The 18,813-nt window shown below is 39.3% G+C and overlaps 1 protein-coding gene across 1 annotated transcript in view; it reads left to right on the top strand.

Annotated features, from left to right (window-relative positions):
- Positions 1-18,813, top strand: part of LOC131930470 (potassium voltage-gated channel protein Shaw) — a 55,562-nt gene that overhangs the window by 20,778 nt on the left and 15,971 nt on the right. Inside the window, exon 2 of the mRNA XM_059286974.1 lies at positions 13,488-13,753. Coding sequence (XP_059142957.1) covers positions 13,488-13,753 — 266 coding nt within the window. The remainder of the gene's footprint in view (positions 1-13,487; positions 13,754-18,813) is intronic.

The raw sequence follows: 18,813 nt of genomic DNA, 5'->3' as shown, positions 1-18,813 counted from the left end.
AGGGGTGGGAGGGGGAATGAGAGCTTCATTCGTTGATTGGTCGCATAAATATTTCCTGTCTGTTTTTTTTTTTTGGGGATGGGGGAGGGGGGAGTTGGATGTCTGACTGCGACTGTGTGATGTGTCACGTGTCAAAACAAACGCTGTTATCATCGGAATAATTTAACAGTATCCACGCCCGGTTACCACTTAACACTGACATAACGTGTACCCACGACATAAGAACCGCCCCCTAAAAAAGCCCCCATAATTATTTTTTTTCCTGACACACCAAGAAAGGGCCCACAACTCCGACATACCAAGGACAAGCACAGAAGACAAGGCTGCGTGCGGTGGACTATTTAAAAGGATCACTGCGCACATCGCTCCGACTGCCAGCGTAAATGCTTGGAATCTTCTGGAATGTCTGTTATTTCCAGAGTGCCGAGGACTGTTATTAAGTGGAACCGAGGCGATGGTTGAATTTGTCCCCCCGGGGGTCGTGGTGGGCGGGACGTGACGTGGGGTTCGGTGGTAAAAACATGTCTGACGCGTAGAGGACATTGTCCTGATGTGGTGCTGGTATGGTGGACATTGTCCTGATGTGAATTTGTGGAAATGGTCCCGGTGTAATGTTCATGTTGTTGAAATTGTCCCGATGTGGTTCTCATGTTGAGGACATTTTAAAGATATGATGTTCATGCAGTGGACATTGTCCCAATGTGGTTCTTATGTGTTGGACATTTTCCTTGTGTGATTTTGTTTATCTGACGTAAATTTCGCTTGCTACACAACACCAGAGTGGGGCACAGTGGTGGGGGTGGCAGGGGGGGGGGAGATGGGTAATGGCGGACATGACCTTATGTTTCAATCAAATAAAATTTATTATATATTTCAGAAATGTGAATGAAATGAAAAACGTTGTTTGCAAATAGTACCGTGTGTTATTTTGTAAGGTAACGATTCCTCGTGAACATAATTCACTAGTCAACAAACACCTACTTAATAATTTGTGAACTAAGTTGATTTTTTTTCATCCGTCATTTATTAGCGTTTCGTTGGAGGTTTATTTTCATTTCTAAATCTGCTCTTTATTTTATTTTTATACATTAACCTATATTTTTCTATAGTTAAGTATTTACAAAAAATTTAATGTTGCTTGAAATATTTATTTTAAAAATAAAAATTGGTTTGTTTTCTTTTGTGTGAGTGTGTGCTAAATCTGGCATTAAATGCGAGTCAGAAAATAAATCCAGATTTTGGCAAGCCAGCTCATTGCACTGGGAAGAATTAAACTCTCTTGATCCTTGATATTTCTGGCATTGCCTGCAATAAATTTTGATTTCTCGCAGTGTGTGTTTGCACCTGGAATATTCGAACTAATAAACATTTTAAATTTTTTAACAACTGGAATATTTTATTTAACTCAGATTTTTTTCTTTCTGTAAAATGTTTAATATTTGTATCCACTTACCTTTCCTGTGTGTATGTTTTTTTTTTATATGATCGAGTGGTCCGGGGTAAATTGCCCAGGGTGTTGAGTTCGGATATCGGGTTCGGGTCGGTACGACTTGACTGAATTCACCCAGCTCTAATGGGTACCTGATTTAAATTGGGGGGGGGGAGAATAAATAATCTATGTGGCGTCGTTCTGATTACATTAACCCTTCATACGCCGAGATAAGAGAAACACACATTACTTCATCCGCCCCATAGTCTATCTGGTTCTTCAAGAAACGTTATTTGTTTTAAATTTTTCGCCTCTTGAAATTTTCCAGCAAACTGCGATACTTCACCTAATTATAATCTCTGCAATACCCTGAAATCGAAAGGTCAGACTTGGTTTAAATGGGTAGACCACGCGCCGATACACTTGTGACATATTATGCTCATACATATAAAAAAAAACAGCACCCTGAATAATAGGCCAAAATCCTGCATAGGATGTAGAGCCTCAGTGGTGAATACCTTTGAACTTGACATAGCCATTAACGTTGGAGAATGTCACCTAGTCGTTATACCTGTAAAACTCCCATCAACTTAGTATTGCAGTTAAAATTGGAGAGTGTCACCTACACATAAAGTTTGCTATACCTGTAAAACTATCATTAACTTGGTATTGCAGTTAAATGTCACCTACTCATAACGTATGTATTCTGTAAAACTATTATCAACATGGCATTGCCATTAGCGTTGGAGAATGTCATCTAAACATAATGTTTGTAATACCTGTAAAACTATTATCAACATGGCATTGCCATTAGCGTTGGAGAATGTCATCTAAACATAATGTTTGTAATAATTGTAAAACTATTATCAACTTGGCATTGGTGTGTAGCATTTTCATCAACTTGGTATTGCAGTTGGTATTGGAGAAAGTCACCTACACATAATATTTGTATTACCTATAAAACTCTCGTCAACTTAACACCACCATTGATGTTGTCTTGTCGTCCACCTGTGTATACAAAACATGGCGAGTAGCACCTGATCCATCTTATTCCACCTGCTGATGCCTACCCCCCCCCTCCCCCACAGAATTAACTATTCCGTCATTAGCATTAATTATGTACCCTGCCCGCCCCATGCCCACACGGCCACGCCCTATTAATATTCCCCCAGCTTCCATATACCTCACCCTGCCTGACCACCGATCAAAAAAAAAAAGATAAAAATATCAGCTTGCAACCTATTTGTGTGTGTGTGTGGTGAGGGGGGGGGATAGATCGATAATGATTGGAAAGGTAAGATCAGGTTCTGTATTGAATTATCGTGCGACGTCATCAATATTCCAGACACATCCACCGTTAATGTCGAGAACGAGGGTGGAGTAAGGGTCGATAACTTGATGACTTTAATGCCTAGGGGGATCGAATCGTCTTTTGTGGATTTCATTTTGACGGTTACTGGTGTCAATTAGGGTACCTAACTCGGGTTTAAAGAGAGTAAAGTCGGCGGGGCCCAGTGCAGACCATACTATCCCTTCATAAGCCGAGGTCAGAGAAACAGGTTCACATACACATACATACACACATTAAGGTATACAAAGGCCTATATATATATATATATATATATATATATATATATATATATATATATATATATATATATATATATATATATATATATATATATATATATATATATAGTTAAATTGGTGTCACCCCATTATCGATTTGTCTAAGGGCGTCAAATTATATATTAAACCACACATTAATTCACGTGGAAAAATCAGTTTTTTTCGTAAATTATAAGATTTTGGTGTCACCTCTTCTCGGTCGTTGATTGACGTATCAGTTATCAAAACCTTCTTTCCTCTGCAAAGTTTAAAGTTGGTGTCACCCCCCCCCCCCCCCCTCCCAGATGATAGTTTGAAGTGCATTGAACTCATAAAAAACATATTTCATCTATATATTTTTACAACTTGTTCGCCTCTTAATTGGTATCACCCGGGGCGGTCCGCACCCCCCCCCACCCCGCACCCGCCTTGCTACGCCTCTGATATGCTCTATTATCTATAACTTACCTCTCGATCACTACCCAACATCATACACCATCATACAACACTAACAAGATAACAAAATGATAACAACCACCCAGTCCCTTGATGTTATACTGTAAACGTGCTCTATCCCTAGCTATCACTGTCATCCCTTTTATTTCTCTTCGTGTCTTCAAAACATATTTAGCAGATGAAGTAGAGTTAATCTGTTTCAATGCAATGACCTCGGTATACTAGGGGATAGTGTGTTCGGCGCTATGTCAAGCCGCCTTAGTTTCCCCAATGTGAGCCAGGTACCCTTCAAAGCTGGGTGGACTCAGGGACGCTGTACGGACTCGAGCCTGGGATCCGATCCCGAGACGTTCGAGTTAGCAGTCGTAAGCTCTACCTTCCGACCACGCCACCCAATTCCTTTCCAAGCTAAGTTTTGAAATCTGTTTTTTTTTCTTCTTTTTTTTCTGCTCTATAAATAGTAACATGGCGCTTATTTGTTAGTCTCACAGAAAAGATCGTATGAAATATAACGCTAATTTAAACGCTTCTATTAGAAACGGTACCATGCTGAGAAATAAACACATTTGGCTAATCGGAGGCTATCGGAAGCGCTGCACTAAAACGACTTCAAAAGTGTACAGGAAATACCTGTGGTCGTTGCCTAGCGTCACCCCATCTTCATCTCAATGACACATCAAGAATGGTCTATGGGCTGATCAATTTTTCCAAATGTTAACCAAAGCAAATTCCCTCGTAAAATGCAGACAATAACACACACAAAAACCGGATTTTAATGCTGAGCAAATTAGGTTTCCATCTATAATGTCAGAAATTAACATCAAAACTACATTTTTGCAAGCGTAATGTGCAGAAACAATATTTAGTCTGCTTTAGACATTTAGATCCATGCATTCCAAATCAAAGATTGAAATTATATATTTCCAACATCAGCTGTTGAAATTGAATTTGGCCAACATTAACTACAGAAACCTGGTCGAGATCTCCTATTAAAATTATAAATGGCCAGAAACACACGTTGAAATAATATATAAAAATGTCACCTATTGAAAAGATTTCAATCATAAAACATTGAAGTATATTTGGTCCATAAAAACATTTATAATCTACTTTTGTTCTCCACGTAAAATAAATACAAATAATAAACTTATAAATACAATGATTAGAAAATACAGCCCCCCTCTCCCCCGAAAATATTTTACCGCCCTCCCCTTAAAAGAAATGGAATTTATATATAAAACATACTAAAAATACACTATAAAACATAAATGTTGTACCCCCCCCCCCCCCCGGAGAAAAAAAGTCTGGAAGAAACACTGTCCATGGGGGCAAGTGAAGTAGAGTCCACCTTTTTCTGTGACCGCGGCATATGAGGGGATAGTGTGGCCAGCACTAGACCCAGCCACCGTTACTTTCCCCAATGTGGTCATACCTTTCAGAGCTGGGTGGACACAGAGAATGTATACGAGCTTGAAGCAGGGATTCGAACTCGAGACTTTCGGGTTGTATGCCCTAAAATTCGAACATTGTATCCAATGATGGAACGGAATGGTCAAGTAATAGAACGAGAGCCAGTTCACCCGTAAGTTTTTTTCTAATATATATCCTCAGAGCCCAACACTTGAGGGTGGGGGAGTGGAGGGGGGGGGGGGGGAAGTGGCACTATTCTTGCCGTACACACTTCCATCGTATTAAAATTTCTTGCATAGTGTTTGACAAAACTCCTTACGGCTGTATCTTAGCTGCCTAACTTCCATCGTATTAAAATTTCTCGAATCGTGTTTGAAAAAAAAGCCTTACTAGCTGTCTAACTTAGCTGTATCAAACAGCTGTATGACACAGCTTATTACGTCACATGTATCCCACAACACTCACATAAAAACCACCTGATGAATTGTTAATATCTAGCCGATGATGACGTTCTCATTACTCCCCCACCCCACCCCACACCCCCACCACGGGCATGACGATACAATTAGCCCATGGGACCTTTTCACCATTGATCAAACAGATACACCGACCCGAGCTTGTTAACTCTGTCACGATTGGTTCAGGAAAAGTGAAAACTTGAAACAGCAATGGCGATTGGGTAAAAATTTTTGAAGAGCTACAAGTCTCATCCAAGATTGCCCGATGTAGCCCATAGGGGGACAGAATGAAATGGTATTTGGAAATTTTATTTCCTTACAATGTCATTACGTGAGAACACCGCCCTTGTATCTTGTCTAGGAAACTTGGCATTGTAGTACTTCTGTGGGCGCAGTTTGATTCCATTTTTAAAATATGTATTCATAAAGTTTATGAAAAAACTTGTATACCCCTTTCCCGTTTTGTATTATTTTTTTTTAATTTTTTTTTTTGGAAGGGGGGTGGGAGCGGGTGGGGGGGGGGGGCGTTATTTTAACTCGCGTAATAAAGGCTTCAGGCGTACTAGACTCTACCTAATTAACAACAGACAATTCCTTTCAGTATAGCTTGCTATATGATTTTGTGTGTGTGTGTGTGTGTGTGTGTCTGTGTGTGTGTCTGTGTGTCTGTGTGTGTGTGTGTGTGTGTGTGTGTGTGTGTGTGTGTGTGTGTGTGTGTGTCAGGGGAAGAAATCATTTATAAAATGAGACTTTATCCCGTGCAACTACCGATCTTCTCCCCTCCCCCTCCCCACACCCCTGCGTATATCCCTTTAATCAGATATTGCGGCCTAAAACCATATTCCTCACACAAACCTACGCTAATCCTGCCACAATTCAAATCCTGATTACGCTGAAATATTCTTTCCACCCTGTCAACTTATTAAGTTGTTTTGTTTTTTATATTTATTTCTGTTTATCAACATTTTAAAATAAAAAAAAAATCTCAAAAGTGGAAAAGTAATAAGTCTTCAAAATTTACTTTTCATTTTTATGTTGCCCTAACTCAAAGCCCCCCCCCCCCCCGCCCTTTCCCCTCTAACAAACACATACTCACACACACATTCCCCCCCCCCCCCCCCACTCCTCCTCTTTCCCTCTATCTGTTTGCGACTATTACACGAAGCTGTCCTAACCCTATGGTACGATAGTATTGATTGGCTACCCCAGCCGGCGGACATTATGCTCATTGTGCGCGCGGTGAAAGACATGCAACATCTCCTTTGGTTGGCTTGATATTTATATCGCTGAAGTCATAGCTGGAGCTATGGCGCGAGTCAATGTTATAGGCATGGCTAATGTTATAGCTGGGGATATAGCTGGAGCCAATATTGTAGACATGACGGGAGCTACGGATGACCCCTATAGCTGGAGTTATCAATGACCCCTATATCTGAAGTATTCAATGACCCCTATAGCTGGAGTTATCAATGCCCCTTATAGCTGGAGTTATCAATGCCCCTTATAGCTGGAGTTATCAATGACCATTATAGCTGGAGTTATGGATGGCTGGAATTATTGCTGAAGATGGCTGGGGCTATGCCAGTATTGTAGACATGGCGGAAGTTATGGATGACCCCTTTGGCTGGAATTAACTTATAGCTGGAGTTATGGCTGGAGATATAGCTGGAGCCGATATTGGCTGCAGTAAAGAATGACCTTTATGGCTGGAGCTATGGCGAGAGCCACTATTATAGAATAGCTGGAGATATGGATGACCTAGTATGGCCGGAGTTGAGTTATGGCTGGAGCTACAGCTGGAGCCACTATTACAATCATGGTTGGGATTATGGCTGGATCATGGCTGGGATCATAGCTGAAGCTATGCGAGATGTCAGGTCATGTGCTTGAATTTTAGCTTAAAAAAATAAAATGTAGTTCATTGACTCTCTAATGCGGGGACGGACGGACATTGGGGGGGGGGGGGAATGGTTTAAAAAAAATCTGATTTGTTTTACATGGGGTTGGGGGGAAAGATGTATGTTTAGAAAAATGGATTGTGTATGTGGGGGGGGGGGGGAATATGGTTAAAAATATAGTTCATTGACTTTCTAATGGGGGGGCGGGGGAGGGGCGGGCAATAAGGTTAAAAAAAAAAACAAATCTGATTTCTTTTAACATTGGGGTGGGGGGGGGGGGGGAATGATGTATGTTCGGAAAATGGATTGTAGGGTTAGGGGGTAGAAAAGTGAAGAAACATGGCTATGGTAATCGTGAGGTCTCTTAAACAATAGAAATAAGAGTGGGGGAGGGGGGGTCCTAGAGATTCTTTGGAGTTTAGAAAAAGTCTAGAGGAAGGGTAGGGAAAGGGGAGAGTAAATCAGGAAGACTTGGGGTGGGGGGGGGGGGGGTGGGTGGGGGGTGTGCAGAAGTTAAAAAATGGCGGAAGGAGATATCGGAGGACATTTGTGAGGACGCCCACGTTGGGTAAAACAGAAAAAAAAAATAGCTAAAGAGATTGCAGGCACCAGCAATCCTACACAAGACAATGTAGGCACTCTAGCCTGCTTGGGGCGAAGTTGATATCAACTTCCGCTGTTCCATTGAACCTGATATCAATTTCCATTGTTCCATTGAAACAAGATGAATTTCCGCATTTCCGCTGAAGCTGATAGATATCAACATCCGCTTTCAACTGAAACTGATCTTCTTCTTCGTTCTTAATTTTAGTGTTGGAAGGGATCCCCTCCAACACACTTAAGTATACGTGTCAACTAGTTATGCGCCATTGAGGCCATTGACCCCGAATTCTTTCAGCCTGCTTTTCTTTTTGGATTTGATTTCATAGCCTTTGTCCAACAAAGAAAACACTACGAGGCAGCAGTTGTTTGATTTATGAGTTGTCTCACGAGCCTCCTCTGCCCAAGGATTCGAACTCAAGACCACGACGACCCCTACTGAAACTGATAATAACTTCCGCTTTCCAACTGAAGCGGATACCATATTTCCGCTTTCCACTAAACCTGATATTAACTTCCGCTTTTCAACTGAATCTGATAACAACTTCCGCTTTTTAGCTAAATAAGATATCATTTCCGCTTCCCACTGAATCTTTTATGAACTTCCGCTGTACCACTGAACCTAATAACTCCTACTTTCAAGTGAACCTGATATCAACTTCCGCTGTTTCATCATCCGTAACGACCGCATCGGAGATTTCCGTGTCTGTTCTTTGTTTCGGCCATTTTCCGCTTGAAGGGGCCATTCACATCTGACGTGGTCCTGTCGGCGAATATTCCCTCCACGCACGTAAACTGCAAGAATAGAAATTAATGAACAGCCGTGCGCATATACATATCTCTGATTACGTCACCACGCCAGCAAGAGAAAGAAAAAAAAAACCAAATATCACGTGACTGGAAGAAAGGAATAAGGAAGTCGGTTGATGTCCGTGTTTTCTATGGAGAGGGGACAAGAAGATTAGGGCTTTGTCTAAAGGAGGAGATGGTGGGGGTGAGGGGGTGGGGTGAGGGTTGTTTTTTTTAAGATGTAAATGAGTTCCTGTTCTTGGGTAATGAATGCGCATTAAAAAAAATGTATGGGGTTAATAAATTAATAAATCGGATACAAGTGGCCGTAAGATAGAGCGATCGTAAAAAATGTTAAAGGTTTTGGTTCGAATTTCAAGATTTTAGATATGGCAGGGTTGTAGGGATGAATGCAGCGTTGTTCTGGAAAGTTGTTGTGAGTTGTTGGACTAGAGATTCGTTGCTGGGATTTTGTAGTGACGAGTCACTGCCCCACCCCCTCACCCCCTCGCCACTAAAGACTCACTGCCCCACCCTTTCACAACTCACTGCCCCACCCCTTCACGACTCACTGCCCCACCCCTTCACGACTCACTGCCCCACCCCTTTACAACTCATAGCCCCACCCCTTCACGTCTCACTGCCCCACCCCTTTACACCTCATAGCCCCACCCCTTCACGTCTCACTGCCCCACCCCTTTACACCTCATAGCCCCACCCCTTCACGTCTCACTGCCCCACTCCTTCACTTCTCAGATCCCCCCCACCCCTTTACAACTCACAGCCCCACCCCTTTACACCTCACAATCCCACCCCTTAACGACTTATTGTCCCACCCCTTCGCAACTCAAAGCCCTACACCTTCACGACTTAGAGCCCCACTTCCTCGCTATTCACTGCCCCATCCCCTCACAACTCACTGCCCCACCCCTACCATCAACTCACCCCACCCCCTCACGACTCACAACCCCAACCCTCACAACTCACTGCCCCACCCCTACCATCAACTCACCCCACCCCCTCACAACTCACAACCCCACCACCTCACAACTCACAACCCCACCCTCACAACTCACTGCCCCACCCCTACCATCAACTCGCCCCACCCCCTCACGACTCACAACCCCAACCCTCACAACTCACTGCCCCACCCCTACCATCAACTCACCCCACCCCCTCACGACTCACAACCCCACCCTCACAACTCACTGCCCCACCCCTACCATCAACTCGCCCCACCCCCTCACGACTCACAACCCCACCCCTCACAACACACTGCCCACCCCTACCATCAACTCACCAGACCACCTCCTGCCATCTTGCCCCCAAGCACACAACACACTGCCCACCCCTACCATCAACTCGCCCCACCCCCTCACGACTCACAACCCCAACCCTCTCAACTCACTGCTCCACCCCTCACAACACACTGCCCACCCCTACCATCAACTCACCCCACCACCTCCTGTCATCTTGCCCCCAAGCACACAACACACATCATCATTTCTGTGACCTTTTACCCTGTCCCACCATTAATATTCCTACAGTGTTGTCCCATGTTTTTTTTTTCTTAATATTTAACCTAACCCCACTCACTACTCTTTAACCTTTACATTCTAATATGATAACATTTTGTTTTTTTTTCTTAAAATTTAACCTAACCCCACTCACTACTCTTTAACCTTTACATTCTAATATGATAACATTTTCTCCAGCGTCGCCACTGTCTCCTAGCCTTCAGTGCAAGTGGCCGCATTAACACTTTCCTTACCACACCATAGCAACGAAAATAGTAATACTTTGACATACAAGTTCATAAAACAAGAATTCCGACTTATATATTTTTATCCTCCAAAAATGTAAAACAATAAAATCTTAATCCATTATATTAACCACTGACCATACAGCTTTTAGTATAAGCCCCAGCTACACACAAATCACTCGTCATCCACAGCTACACACCAATCACCCTTATTCCACAGCTAGGCACCAATCACCCATAACTACAGCTACACACCAATCACCCATAACCCACAGCTACTCACCAATCACCCTTATTCCACAGCTAGGCACCAATCACCCATAACTACAGCTACACACCAATCACCCATAACCCACATCTACGCACCAATCACCCATAACCCACAGATACGCACCAATCAACCATAAACCTTAGCTACGCACTAATCATCCTCAACACCGACCATACAAACACCATCGCCCTAAACCCCAATCACCCATCCCCCAACACAAACACCACCCCCTATACCATCCACCACAACCACATCCCCACAACAGCATATTATTTCAAAAAAAATCCCCAACGGTTTCAAAATGCCCCTCTATTCCTAAACATATTCCACACCCCTTAATAATTTTATCACCCCCCTCCCCAAACGACTCAAAAACAGCCCGCTAAACTCATTATTCAATAATAGATTGACCCAGATCTCCTCAATATTTTAACCGCCTCACGTTTCTCGCGTAAAAAAAAAAACACCCAAATCTTGATCCGAAGACTCGGAATAATTTTACCCCTCTTATAATTTACACACGCATACATACAACAAACACAGTGAAAGGTTTACTCCGGATGACGTCAGATATAAATTTGCCTAGACTTCCGGTAACCAAATTCAGCAAGAAAAAATAAAATTCGCTGTCGGAAGACATGCTATCCGCGCATGCGCGTATCGTGTTTCCCGGCAGACTACAATATGCGCAATTGAGCGCAACTTCTATTTTTGTGTTTACTTTATCAAGTTTGGAACACGTCCTTCTGTCTGATCACAGACGATAGCTCCTCCCTGGCGATGCGGTGAGGTTGGGCCGTAATCTCTTGCATAAGCATTTCAAATCAAGATGGTCTTCTGGGCTGGTGACTTTTTTTTTTAATGGCGCCTGATTTTATCCAGAAAGCGCTGGTTGTATTGAGTTTATTTTTATTTATATAAGGCGTTTATGCATTTACTTAGCATGTAAAGTTTTTTATTTTTTTTTATCCACAGTGCATTGTTTCTTTTTTTTTTTTTTTTTTTTTTTTTTTTTTTTTTTTTTTTTTTTTTGGGTTTCAAGGACGACTTCTCATCTAAGGTGCTGATATCATCAAGGGTTTTTCTCAACGAAACATGGGGGCGCTAATATTTTTTGGAATGGCGCCAAAGTCTTGCTAAGAGTGGATTTTTAAACTACAGTGACTTTATTTTTAATCAACGAATCATTTGTTATTAATTATTTGATGGACATTTATAAAAGATGCTGATGCTTGCAGATGGGAGAGTATTTATTTAACAAACGTATGCAGTTTTTGCTGAGGCAGATGAATTGCACGAGTATATGCATGTGGTTCATCACATACACAAACACGCGCACAGACAAGCATACACATACGTATGCATTTACACATATATATATATATATATATATATATATATATATATATATATATATATATATATATATATATATATATATATATATATATATATATAATATATATATATATATATATATATATATATATATATATATATATATATATATATGTATATATATATATGTATATATATATATATATATATATATATATATATATATATATATATATATATATATATATATATAAAGCGCCTAAATCTTCAATGAGATGTTAGTAAAAGTAGTCGAATGGGAATGTACAGGTCTGATGAAGTAACGTTAAACTGTAAATGGCTAACGCGGGGACTCTGAAAGTGTTCTAATCAGTAGCCACCAAAGCTGGGTAGATAGAGGGAAACCTCTTCAGGTCTTTGGCATAGCATTGTCTGTCCCTACCACTCAACCATTTCCATTACTTTAAATAAAACAATGGCATCGATTACCATATATGTTTATATTAGTGATCTTTACTCTAGCCTACTATGGTAACTTATAAACTATGTGTTAGTTGTGTAGGCATATGTAATAAGGCCTTCTAACTGTTGGGTTATACTTTGTATGTACATTGGCTTATAGCAGTGACTATTGCGTAACAAGCACTTTTATATTTTGAATTATTTATAACATTATTTTAGGGGTTGGGGGTATAATTTAGGTGACCTCGGCCTTAGCTCTATTACATTCCACCCTTAATCCACTACTGGGTACCCGCAGACTAGGCCTGGCATTCATAGCAACACTCTAAAGGAATGGCCACCAAACACCATAACACACGTAACTGAATTACGAGAGGATCTGGAGTTTCCTCCCTTTTTGTTTTGTTTTTACTTGATAAAATAGAACACACAAGTGGCTTTGTATTGGGAGGCAGATAGCGGTTATCGTTTTTTGGAGTGAGGGAGACGGGGGGAGGGGGTGGCTTGGAATAGAGAGAATGTTGGAGGTCGTGTAGGAAGGGAGGGGCGGGTAGAGATGATTTATCATCGAGATTTCGGGAAGTGATTTGTGTTGTCAGAAAAAAAAAAAAAAAATTCCCCCATCGAGGCTCAAGCTTAGTCTGGTTCTTTATGACGTCACGTTGTACATTTAAAAAAAAAAGTCAAGTGAAGTATCATTAGAACCTAACGGTTTCTGTGGCAGGTGAAGTAGAGTTCACCTTTTTTTGTGAATGAAGGGATAGTATGTTCAGCACTTTGCTCAGCCGCATTTACTTTCCCTAACGTGAGTCAGTTACCCCATAAAAGCTGAGTGGACTCAAGGACGTTCTAGTGACTTTAACCCGGGATTCGAACTCGAGACTTTCGGGTTAGCAGTCGTAAGCTCTACGATCACACCTACCCCATGTTGTTCATAATTTTACCCCAAAAATTTCATTGTCTCAGTTTCATCATGTTTTCACACCCTCTTCTCTCCCTCCCCCAGGTGAACTTCACGTACCGCTGGAGGTGTGTGGCGCGGTGGTCAAGCGGGAACTCGACTTCTGGCAAATCAACGAGCTTGAGATCAAAGCCTGCTGCTGGCGGCACTACCGGTCGTACATCGAGAACCAGCACATCCTCGACAGCTTCAACCACAGCCTCCGCAGCCAGGCCGTCAACATCGACCTCAACATCCTGTCCGGCTGGCAGAAGATCCAGTGGACGGTGTGGCTGGTGCTGGAGTATCCGCGGACGTCCAGGGCTGCCATGGTAAGGAATGTCCGGGTGGGGATTTTGTTGGTTAATTTAACACTATAGAAGCAATGTCCGGGTAGGGGATTTTGTTGGTTAATTTAACACTAAGGAATTAATGTCCGGGTTAGGATTTTGTTGTGGCTAATTTAACGCTAAGGAATCAATGCCCGTGTAGAGATTTTGTTACAATTAATTGAACACCAAGGAATCAATGTATAGATGGGGATTTCATTGGTAATTTAACACTAAGAAATCAATGTCCGGGTGGGGATTTTGTTGTGGTTAATTTAACACTAAGGAATCAATGTCCGGGTGGGGATTTTGTTGTGGTTAATTTAACGCTAAGGAGATAATGTCAGGGTGGGGATTTTGTTGTGGTTAATTTAACGCTAAGGAGATAATGTCCGGGTGGGGATTCTGTTGTCAATTTAACACTAAGGAATCAATGTCCGGGTGGGGATTTTGTTGGTTAATTTAACACTAAGGAATCAATGTCCGGTTCGGGACTTTGCTATGGTTAATTTAACACTAAGGAATAAATGTATGGATGGGGATTTCGTTGGTTAATTTAACACTAAGGAATAAATGTATGGATTGGGATTTCGTTGGTTAATTTAACACTAAGGAATCAATGTATGGATTGGGATTTGTTGGTTAATTTAACACTAAGGAATAAATGTATGGATTGGGATTTCGTTGGTTAATTTAACACTAAGGAATCAATGTATGGATTGGGATTTGTTGGTTAATTTAACACTAAGGAATAAATGTATGGATTGGGATTTCGTTGGTTAATTTAACACTAAGGAATCAATGTATGGATTGGGATTTCGTTGGTTAATTTAACACTAAGGAATCAATGTATGGATTGGGATTTGTTGGTTAATTTAACACTAAGGAATAAATGTATGGATTGGGATTTCGTTGGTTAATTTAACACTAAGGAATCAATGTATGGATTGGGATTTGTTGGTTAATTTAACACTAAGGAATAAATGTATGGATGGGGATTTTGATGGTTAATTTAACACTAAGGAATAAATGTATGGATGGGGATTTCGTTGGTTAATTTAACACTAAGGAATAAATGTATGGATGGGGATTTCGTTGGTTAATTTAACACTAAGGAATCAATGTATGGATTGGGATTTGTTGGTTAATTTAACACTAAGGAATCAATGTATGGATTGGGATTTGTTGGTTAATTTAACACTAAGGAATAAATGTATGGATGGGGATTTCGTTGGTTAATTTAACACTAAGGAATAAATGTATGGATTGGGATTTCGTTGGTTAATTTAACACTAAGGAATCAATATATGGATTGGGATTTGTTGGTTAATTTAACACTAAGGAATAAATGTATGGATTGGGATTTGTTGGTTAATTTAACACTAAGGAATAAATGTATGGATGGGGATTTCGTTGGTTAATTTAACACTAAGGAATAAATGTATGGATTGGGATTTCGTTGGTTAATTTAACACTAAGGAATCAATGTATGGATTGGGATTTGTTGGTTAATTTAACACTAAGGAATAAATGTATGGATTGGGATTTCGTTGGTTAATTTAACACTAAGGAATAAATGTATGGATGGGGATTTCGTTGGTTAATTTAACACTAAGGAATAAATGTATGGATTGGGATTTCGTTGGTTAATTTAACACTAAGGAATCAATGTATGGATTGGGATTTGTTGGTTAATTTAACACTAAGGAATCAATGTATGGATTGGGATTTGTTGGTTAATTTAACACTAAGGAATACATGTATGGATTGGGATTTCGTTGGTTAATTTAACACTAAGGAATCAATGTATGGATTGGGATTTGTTGGTTAATTTAACACTAAGGAATAAATGTATGGATGGGGATTTTGATGGTTAATTTAACACTAAGGAATAAATGTATGGATTGGGATTTCGTTGGTTAATTTAACACTAAGGAATCAATGTATGGATTGGGATTTGTTGGTTAATTTAACACTAAGGAATAAATGTATGGATGGGGATTTTGATGGTTAATTTAACACTAAGGAATAAATGTATGGATGGGGATTTCGTTGGTTAATTTAACACTAAGGAATCAATGTATGGATTGGGATTTGTTGGTTAATTTAACACTAAGGAATCAATGTATGGATTGGGATTTGTTGGTTAATTTAACACTAAGGAATAAATGTATGGATGGGGATTTCGTTGGTTAATTTAACACTAAGGAATAAATGTATGGATTGGGATTTCGTTGGTTAATTTAACACTAAGGAATCAATATATGGATTGGGATTTGTTGGTTAATTTAACACTAAGGAATAAATGTATGGATTGGGATTTGTTGGTTAATTTAACACTAAGGAATAAATGTATGGATGGGGATTTCGTTGGTTAATTTAACACTAAGGAATAAATGTATGGATTGGGATTTCGTTGGTTAATTTAACACTAAGGAATCAATGTATGGATTGGGATTTGTTGGTTAATTTAACACTAAGGAATAAATGTATGGATTGGGATTTCGTTGGTTAATTTAACACTAAGGAATAAATGTATGGATGGGGATTTCGTTGGTTAATTTAACACTAAGGAATAAATGTATGGATGGGGATTTCGTTGGTTAATTTAACACTAAGGAATAAATGTATGGATGGGGATTTCGTTGGTTAATTTAACACTAAGGAATCAATGTATGGATTGGGATTTGTTGGTTAATTTAACACTAAGGAATAAATGTATGGATTGGGATTTCGTTGGTTAATTTAACACTAAGGAATAAATGTATGGATGGGGATTTCGTTGGTTAATTTAACACTAAGGAATAAATGTATGGATGGGGATTTCGTTGGTTAATTTAACACTAAGGAATAAATGTATGGATTGGGATTTCGTTGGTTAATTTAACACTAAGGAATAAATGTATGGATTGGGATTTCGTTGGTTAATTTAACACTAAGGAATCAATGTATGGATTGGGATTTCGTTGGTTAATTTAACACTAAGGAATAAATGAATGGATGGGGATTTCGTTTTGTTTAATTAACGCTACGGAATCAATGTCCAGCTTATGTTATAATATAATACTAAACACTAAAACAAATGTCCGAGTGGTATTATAATTTAACGCTGAGAAATAATTGTCCGGGGAGAGATTTTTATTTTGTTATTAAGGAAGTAATGTTTGGATTTCGTTATATTTTAACACTAAATCGAGTTGTATAAAATTTAACAGTAAAAACTCAATGTCCAGGTTACGTTACAATATAATACTAAGGTAAATATGTCAGGTTGATATTTGGTTATGTTTTAATTTAACACTCAAACATATGTCCGTGTTGGGTTATACTTTAATACTAAGTTACATTTATGCGTTTGATCTTTAGTTCTCTTATAATTGAACAGTATAAAAAAATGTCTTGGTGGATCTTTGGTTCTGATATAATTGAATACGACTTTCAGAATTTCCTGTAGTTTACTTCATAATTAACAAAATCAACTCCAATTAAAGACTGGCCATCGCTTACATTTTATGTTGTCCCATTATTCTAATGACCTATGTTTTGTATTTTTCCCGTTTTTCAGATCCATTCTAACATTGTTTTCTTGTCTCTCGTGTAGATGATTAGCCATCGCCTACATTTTATATTTTGTCGGTTTGTCAACTGATCAATACCGTTGCTAATGAATTCGTGTATTAACTTAATTAAGAACGATGTACTGTTTTTTGCCTCCAATATGTTGGTATTTTGTGTGTATTAGATTAGGTTAGGCTACAGCGTATAGAAACCGTTGAATTCTTAATCACCTTCCCCATGGCGTGCTATAAATATTAATGATTTATACATATATATATATATATATATATATATATATATATATATATATATATATATATATATATATATGTAGTAAAAATAGTAATAATAATAATAACTATAATAATAATATTTATTATTATTTTAAATAATCGTAGTTTTTGTAGTTATAATAGTATGTATGTTTATTATTAATATTTAAAGTATCATTATTATTATTTTTTATTATTATCATTATTATTATTATTGTTGTTATTATTTGTTATTATTGTTAATATTTTATTATTATTGCTAATATTTTATCATTATTTTAACATTCTATTTTAGATTTTCCGTACTATTTTAAACACAACTGAACTTGCCATTATTCAAGTTAAAAAAAAGTTTTTTTCATACATTTCTAAGTTTACCAGTTTTCTAACACACTGACCTTTGAACTCACCATGTCCCACTTCTGCTGTGACATCTCAACGTTTCTGCTCCGCCATATCTGTTGCCCATCACTGACCTCTTGACCTTTGTCCTCTGACCCTCTGAAAACAACAAAAGCTTACCAGACATCCCTTCATCAGCTAAATCCGAAGTGTATAAAAAAACGAAACAAAAATAACGAATAAAAAACAACACAAAGAGATCTCTATTCATAACTTTGAGATTCGAGCTTCATGTTTTTTATCATCTCTCTATTTTAAAAAAAATATGGCATTGACTTGGCATCGAAGTGAATTATTGATCTTGCAGCTAGCAAGGAAATTCCGATAACTCCATCCAGTGCATGGCGCCTGAGCGCAATGAAGTCCCATAAACTAAACAAAAACAAAACAACTTCGATCCATCAGTTTAAAATTGAAGCGGTTGGGGCGCTTTTTATCAGCCTGTACGTGTGTACGTTTTCTATTAACGCTAAATCAGAGCGTTCTAAAAATAAATAATTAGACGGTTGGTTGACGTGGATCGAGCGCTGGTTGGTCGGATTCAGCCACGTGACCCACGCGACCTGTGGCCCACGTTCACCGTGGGCCACAAAGTGCATGGTAAATAACGTTCTAGAACATACGTGTCATCAGGGGCGGGTTAAGCCTGAAGGGGGGGGGGAGCAGGCTGAATATTATCCGTGGTCCTTTAAGACTATAATTGTATGTATCACAATTTTAATTTTAAATACCATTTTAGCGTTTTTAAAAAAAAATAGTTTAGGGTCTTAAAATTTGAGGCCCTTGCTATCAGCCCGGTTAGCCCCAACACCAACGTTTTTTTAGACGTTT

The sequence above is a fragment of the Physella acuta genome, unplaced genomic scaffold, assembly GCF_028476545.2.
Source record: "Physella acuta isolate Inbredline_101_S28 unplaced genomic scaffold, ASM2847654v3 ptg001783l, whole genome shotgun sequence".
Lineage (NCBI taxonomy): Eukaryota > Metazoa > Mollusca > Gastropoda > Physidae > Physella > Physella acuta.
The sequence above is the reverse complement of the archived record's forward strand: the minus strand, read 5'-3'. Positions and strand labels throughout refer to the sequence as shown.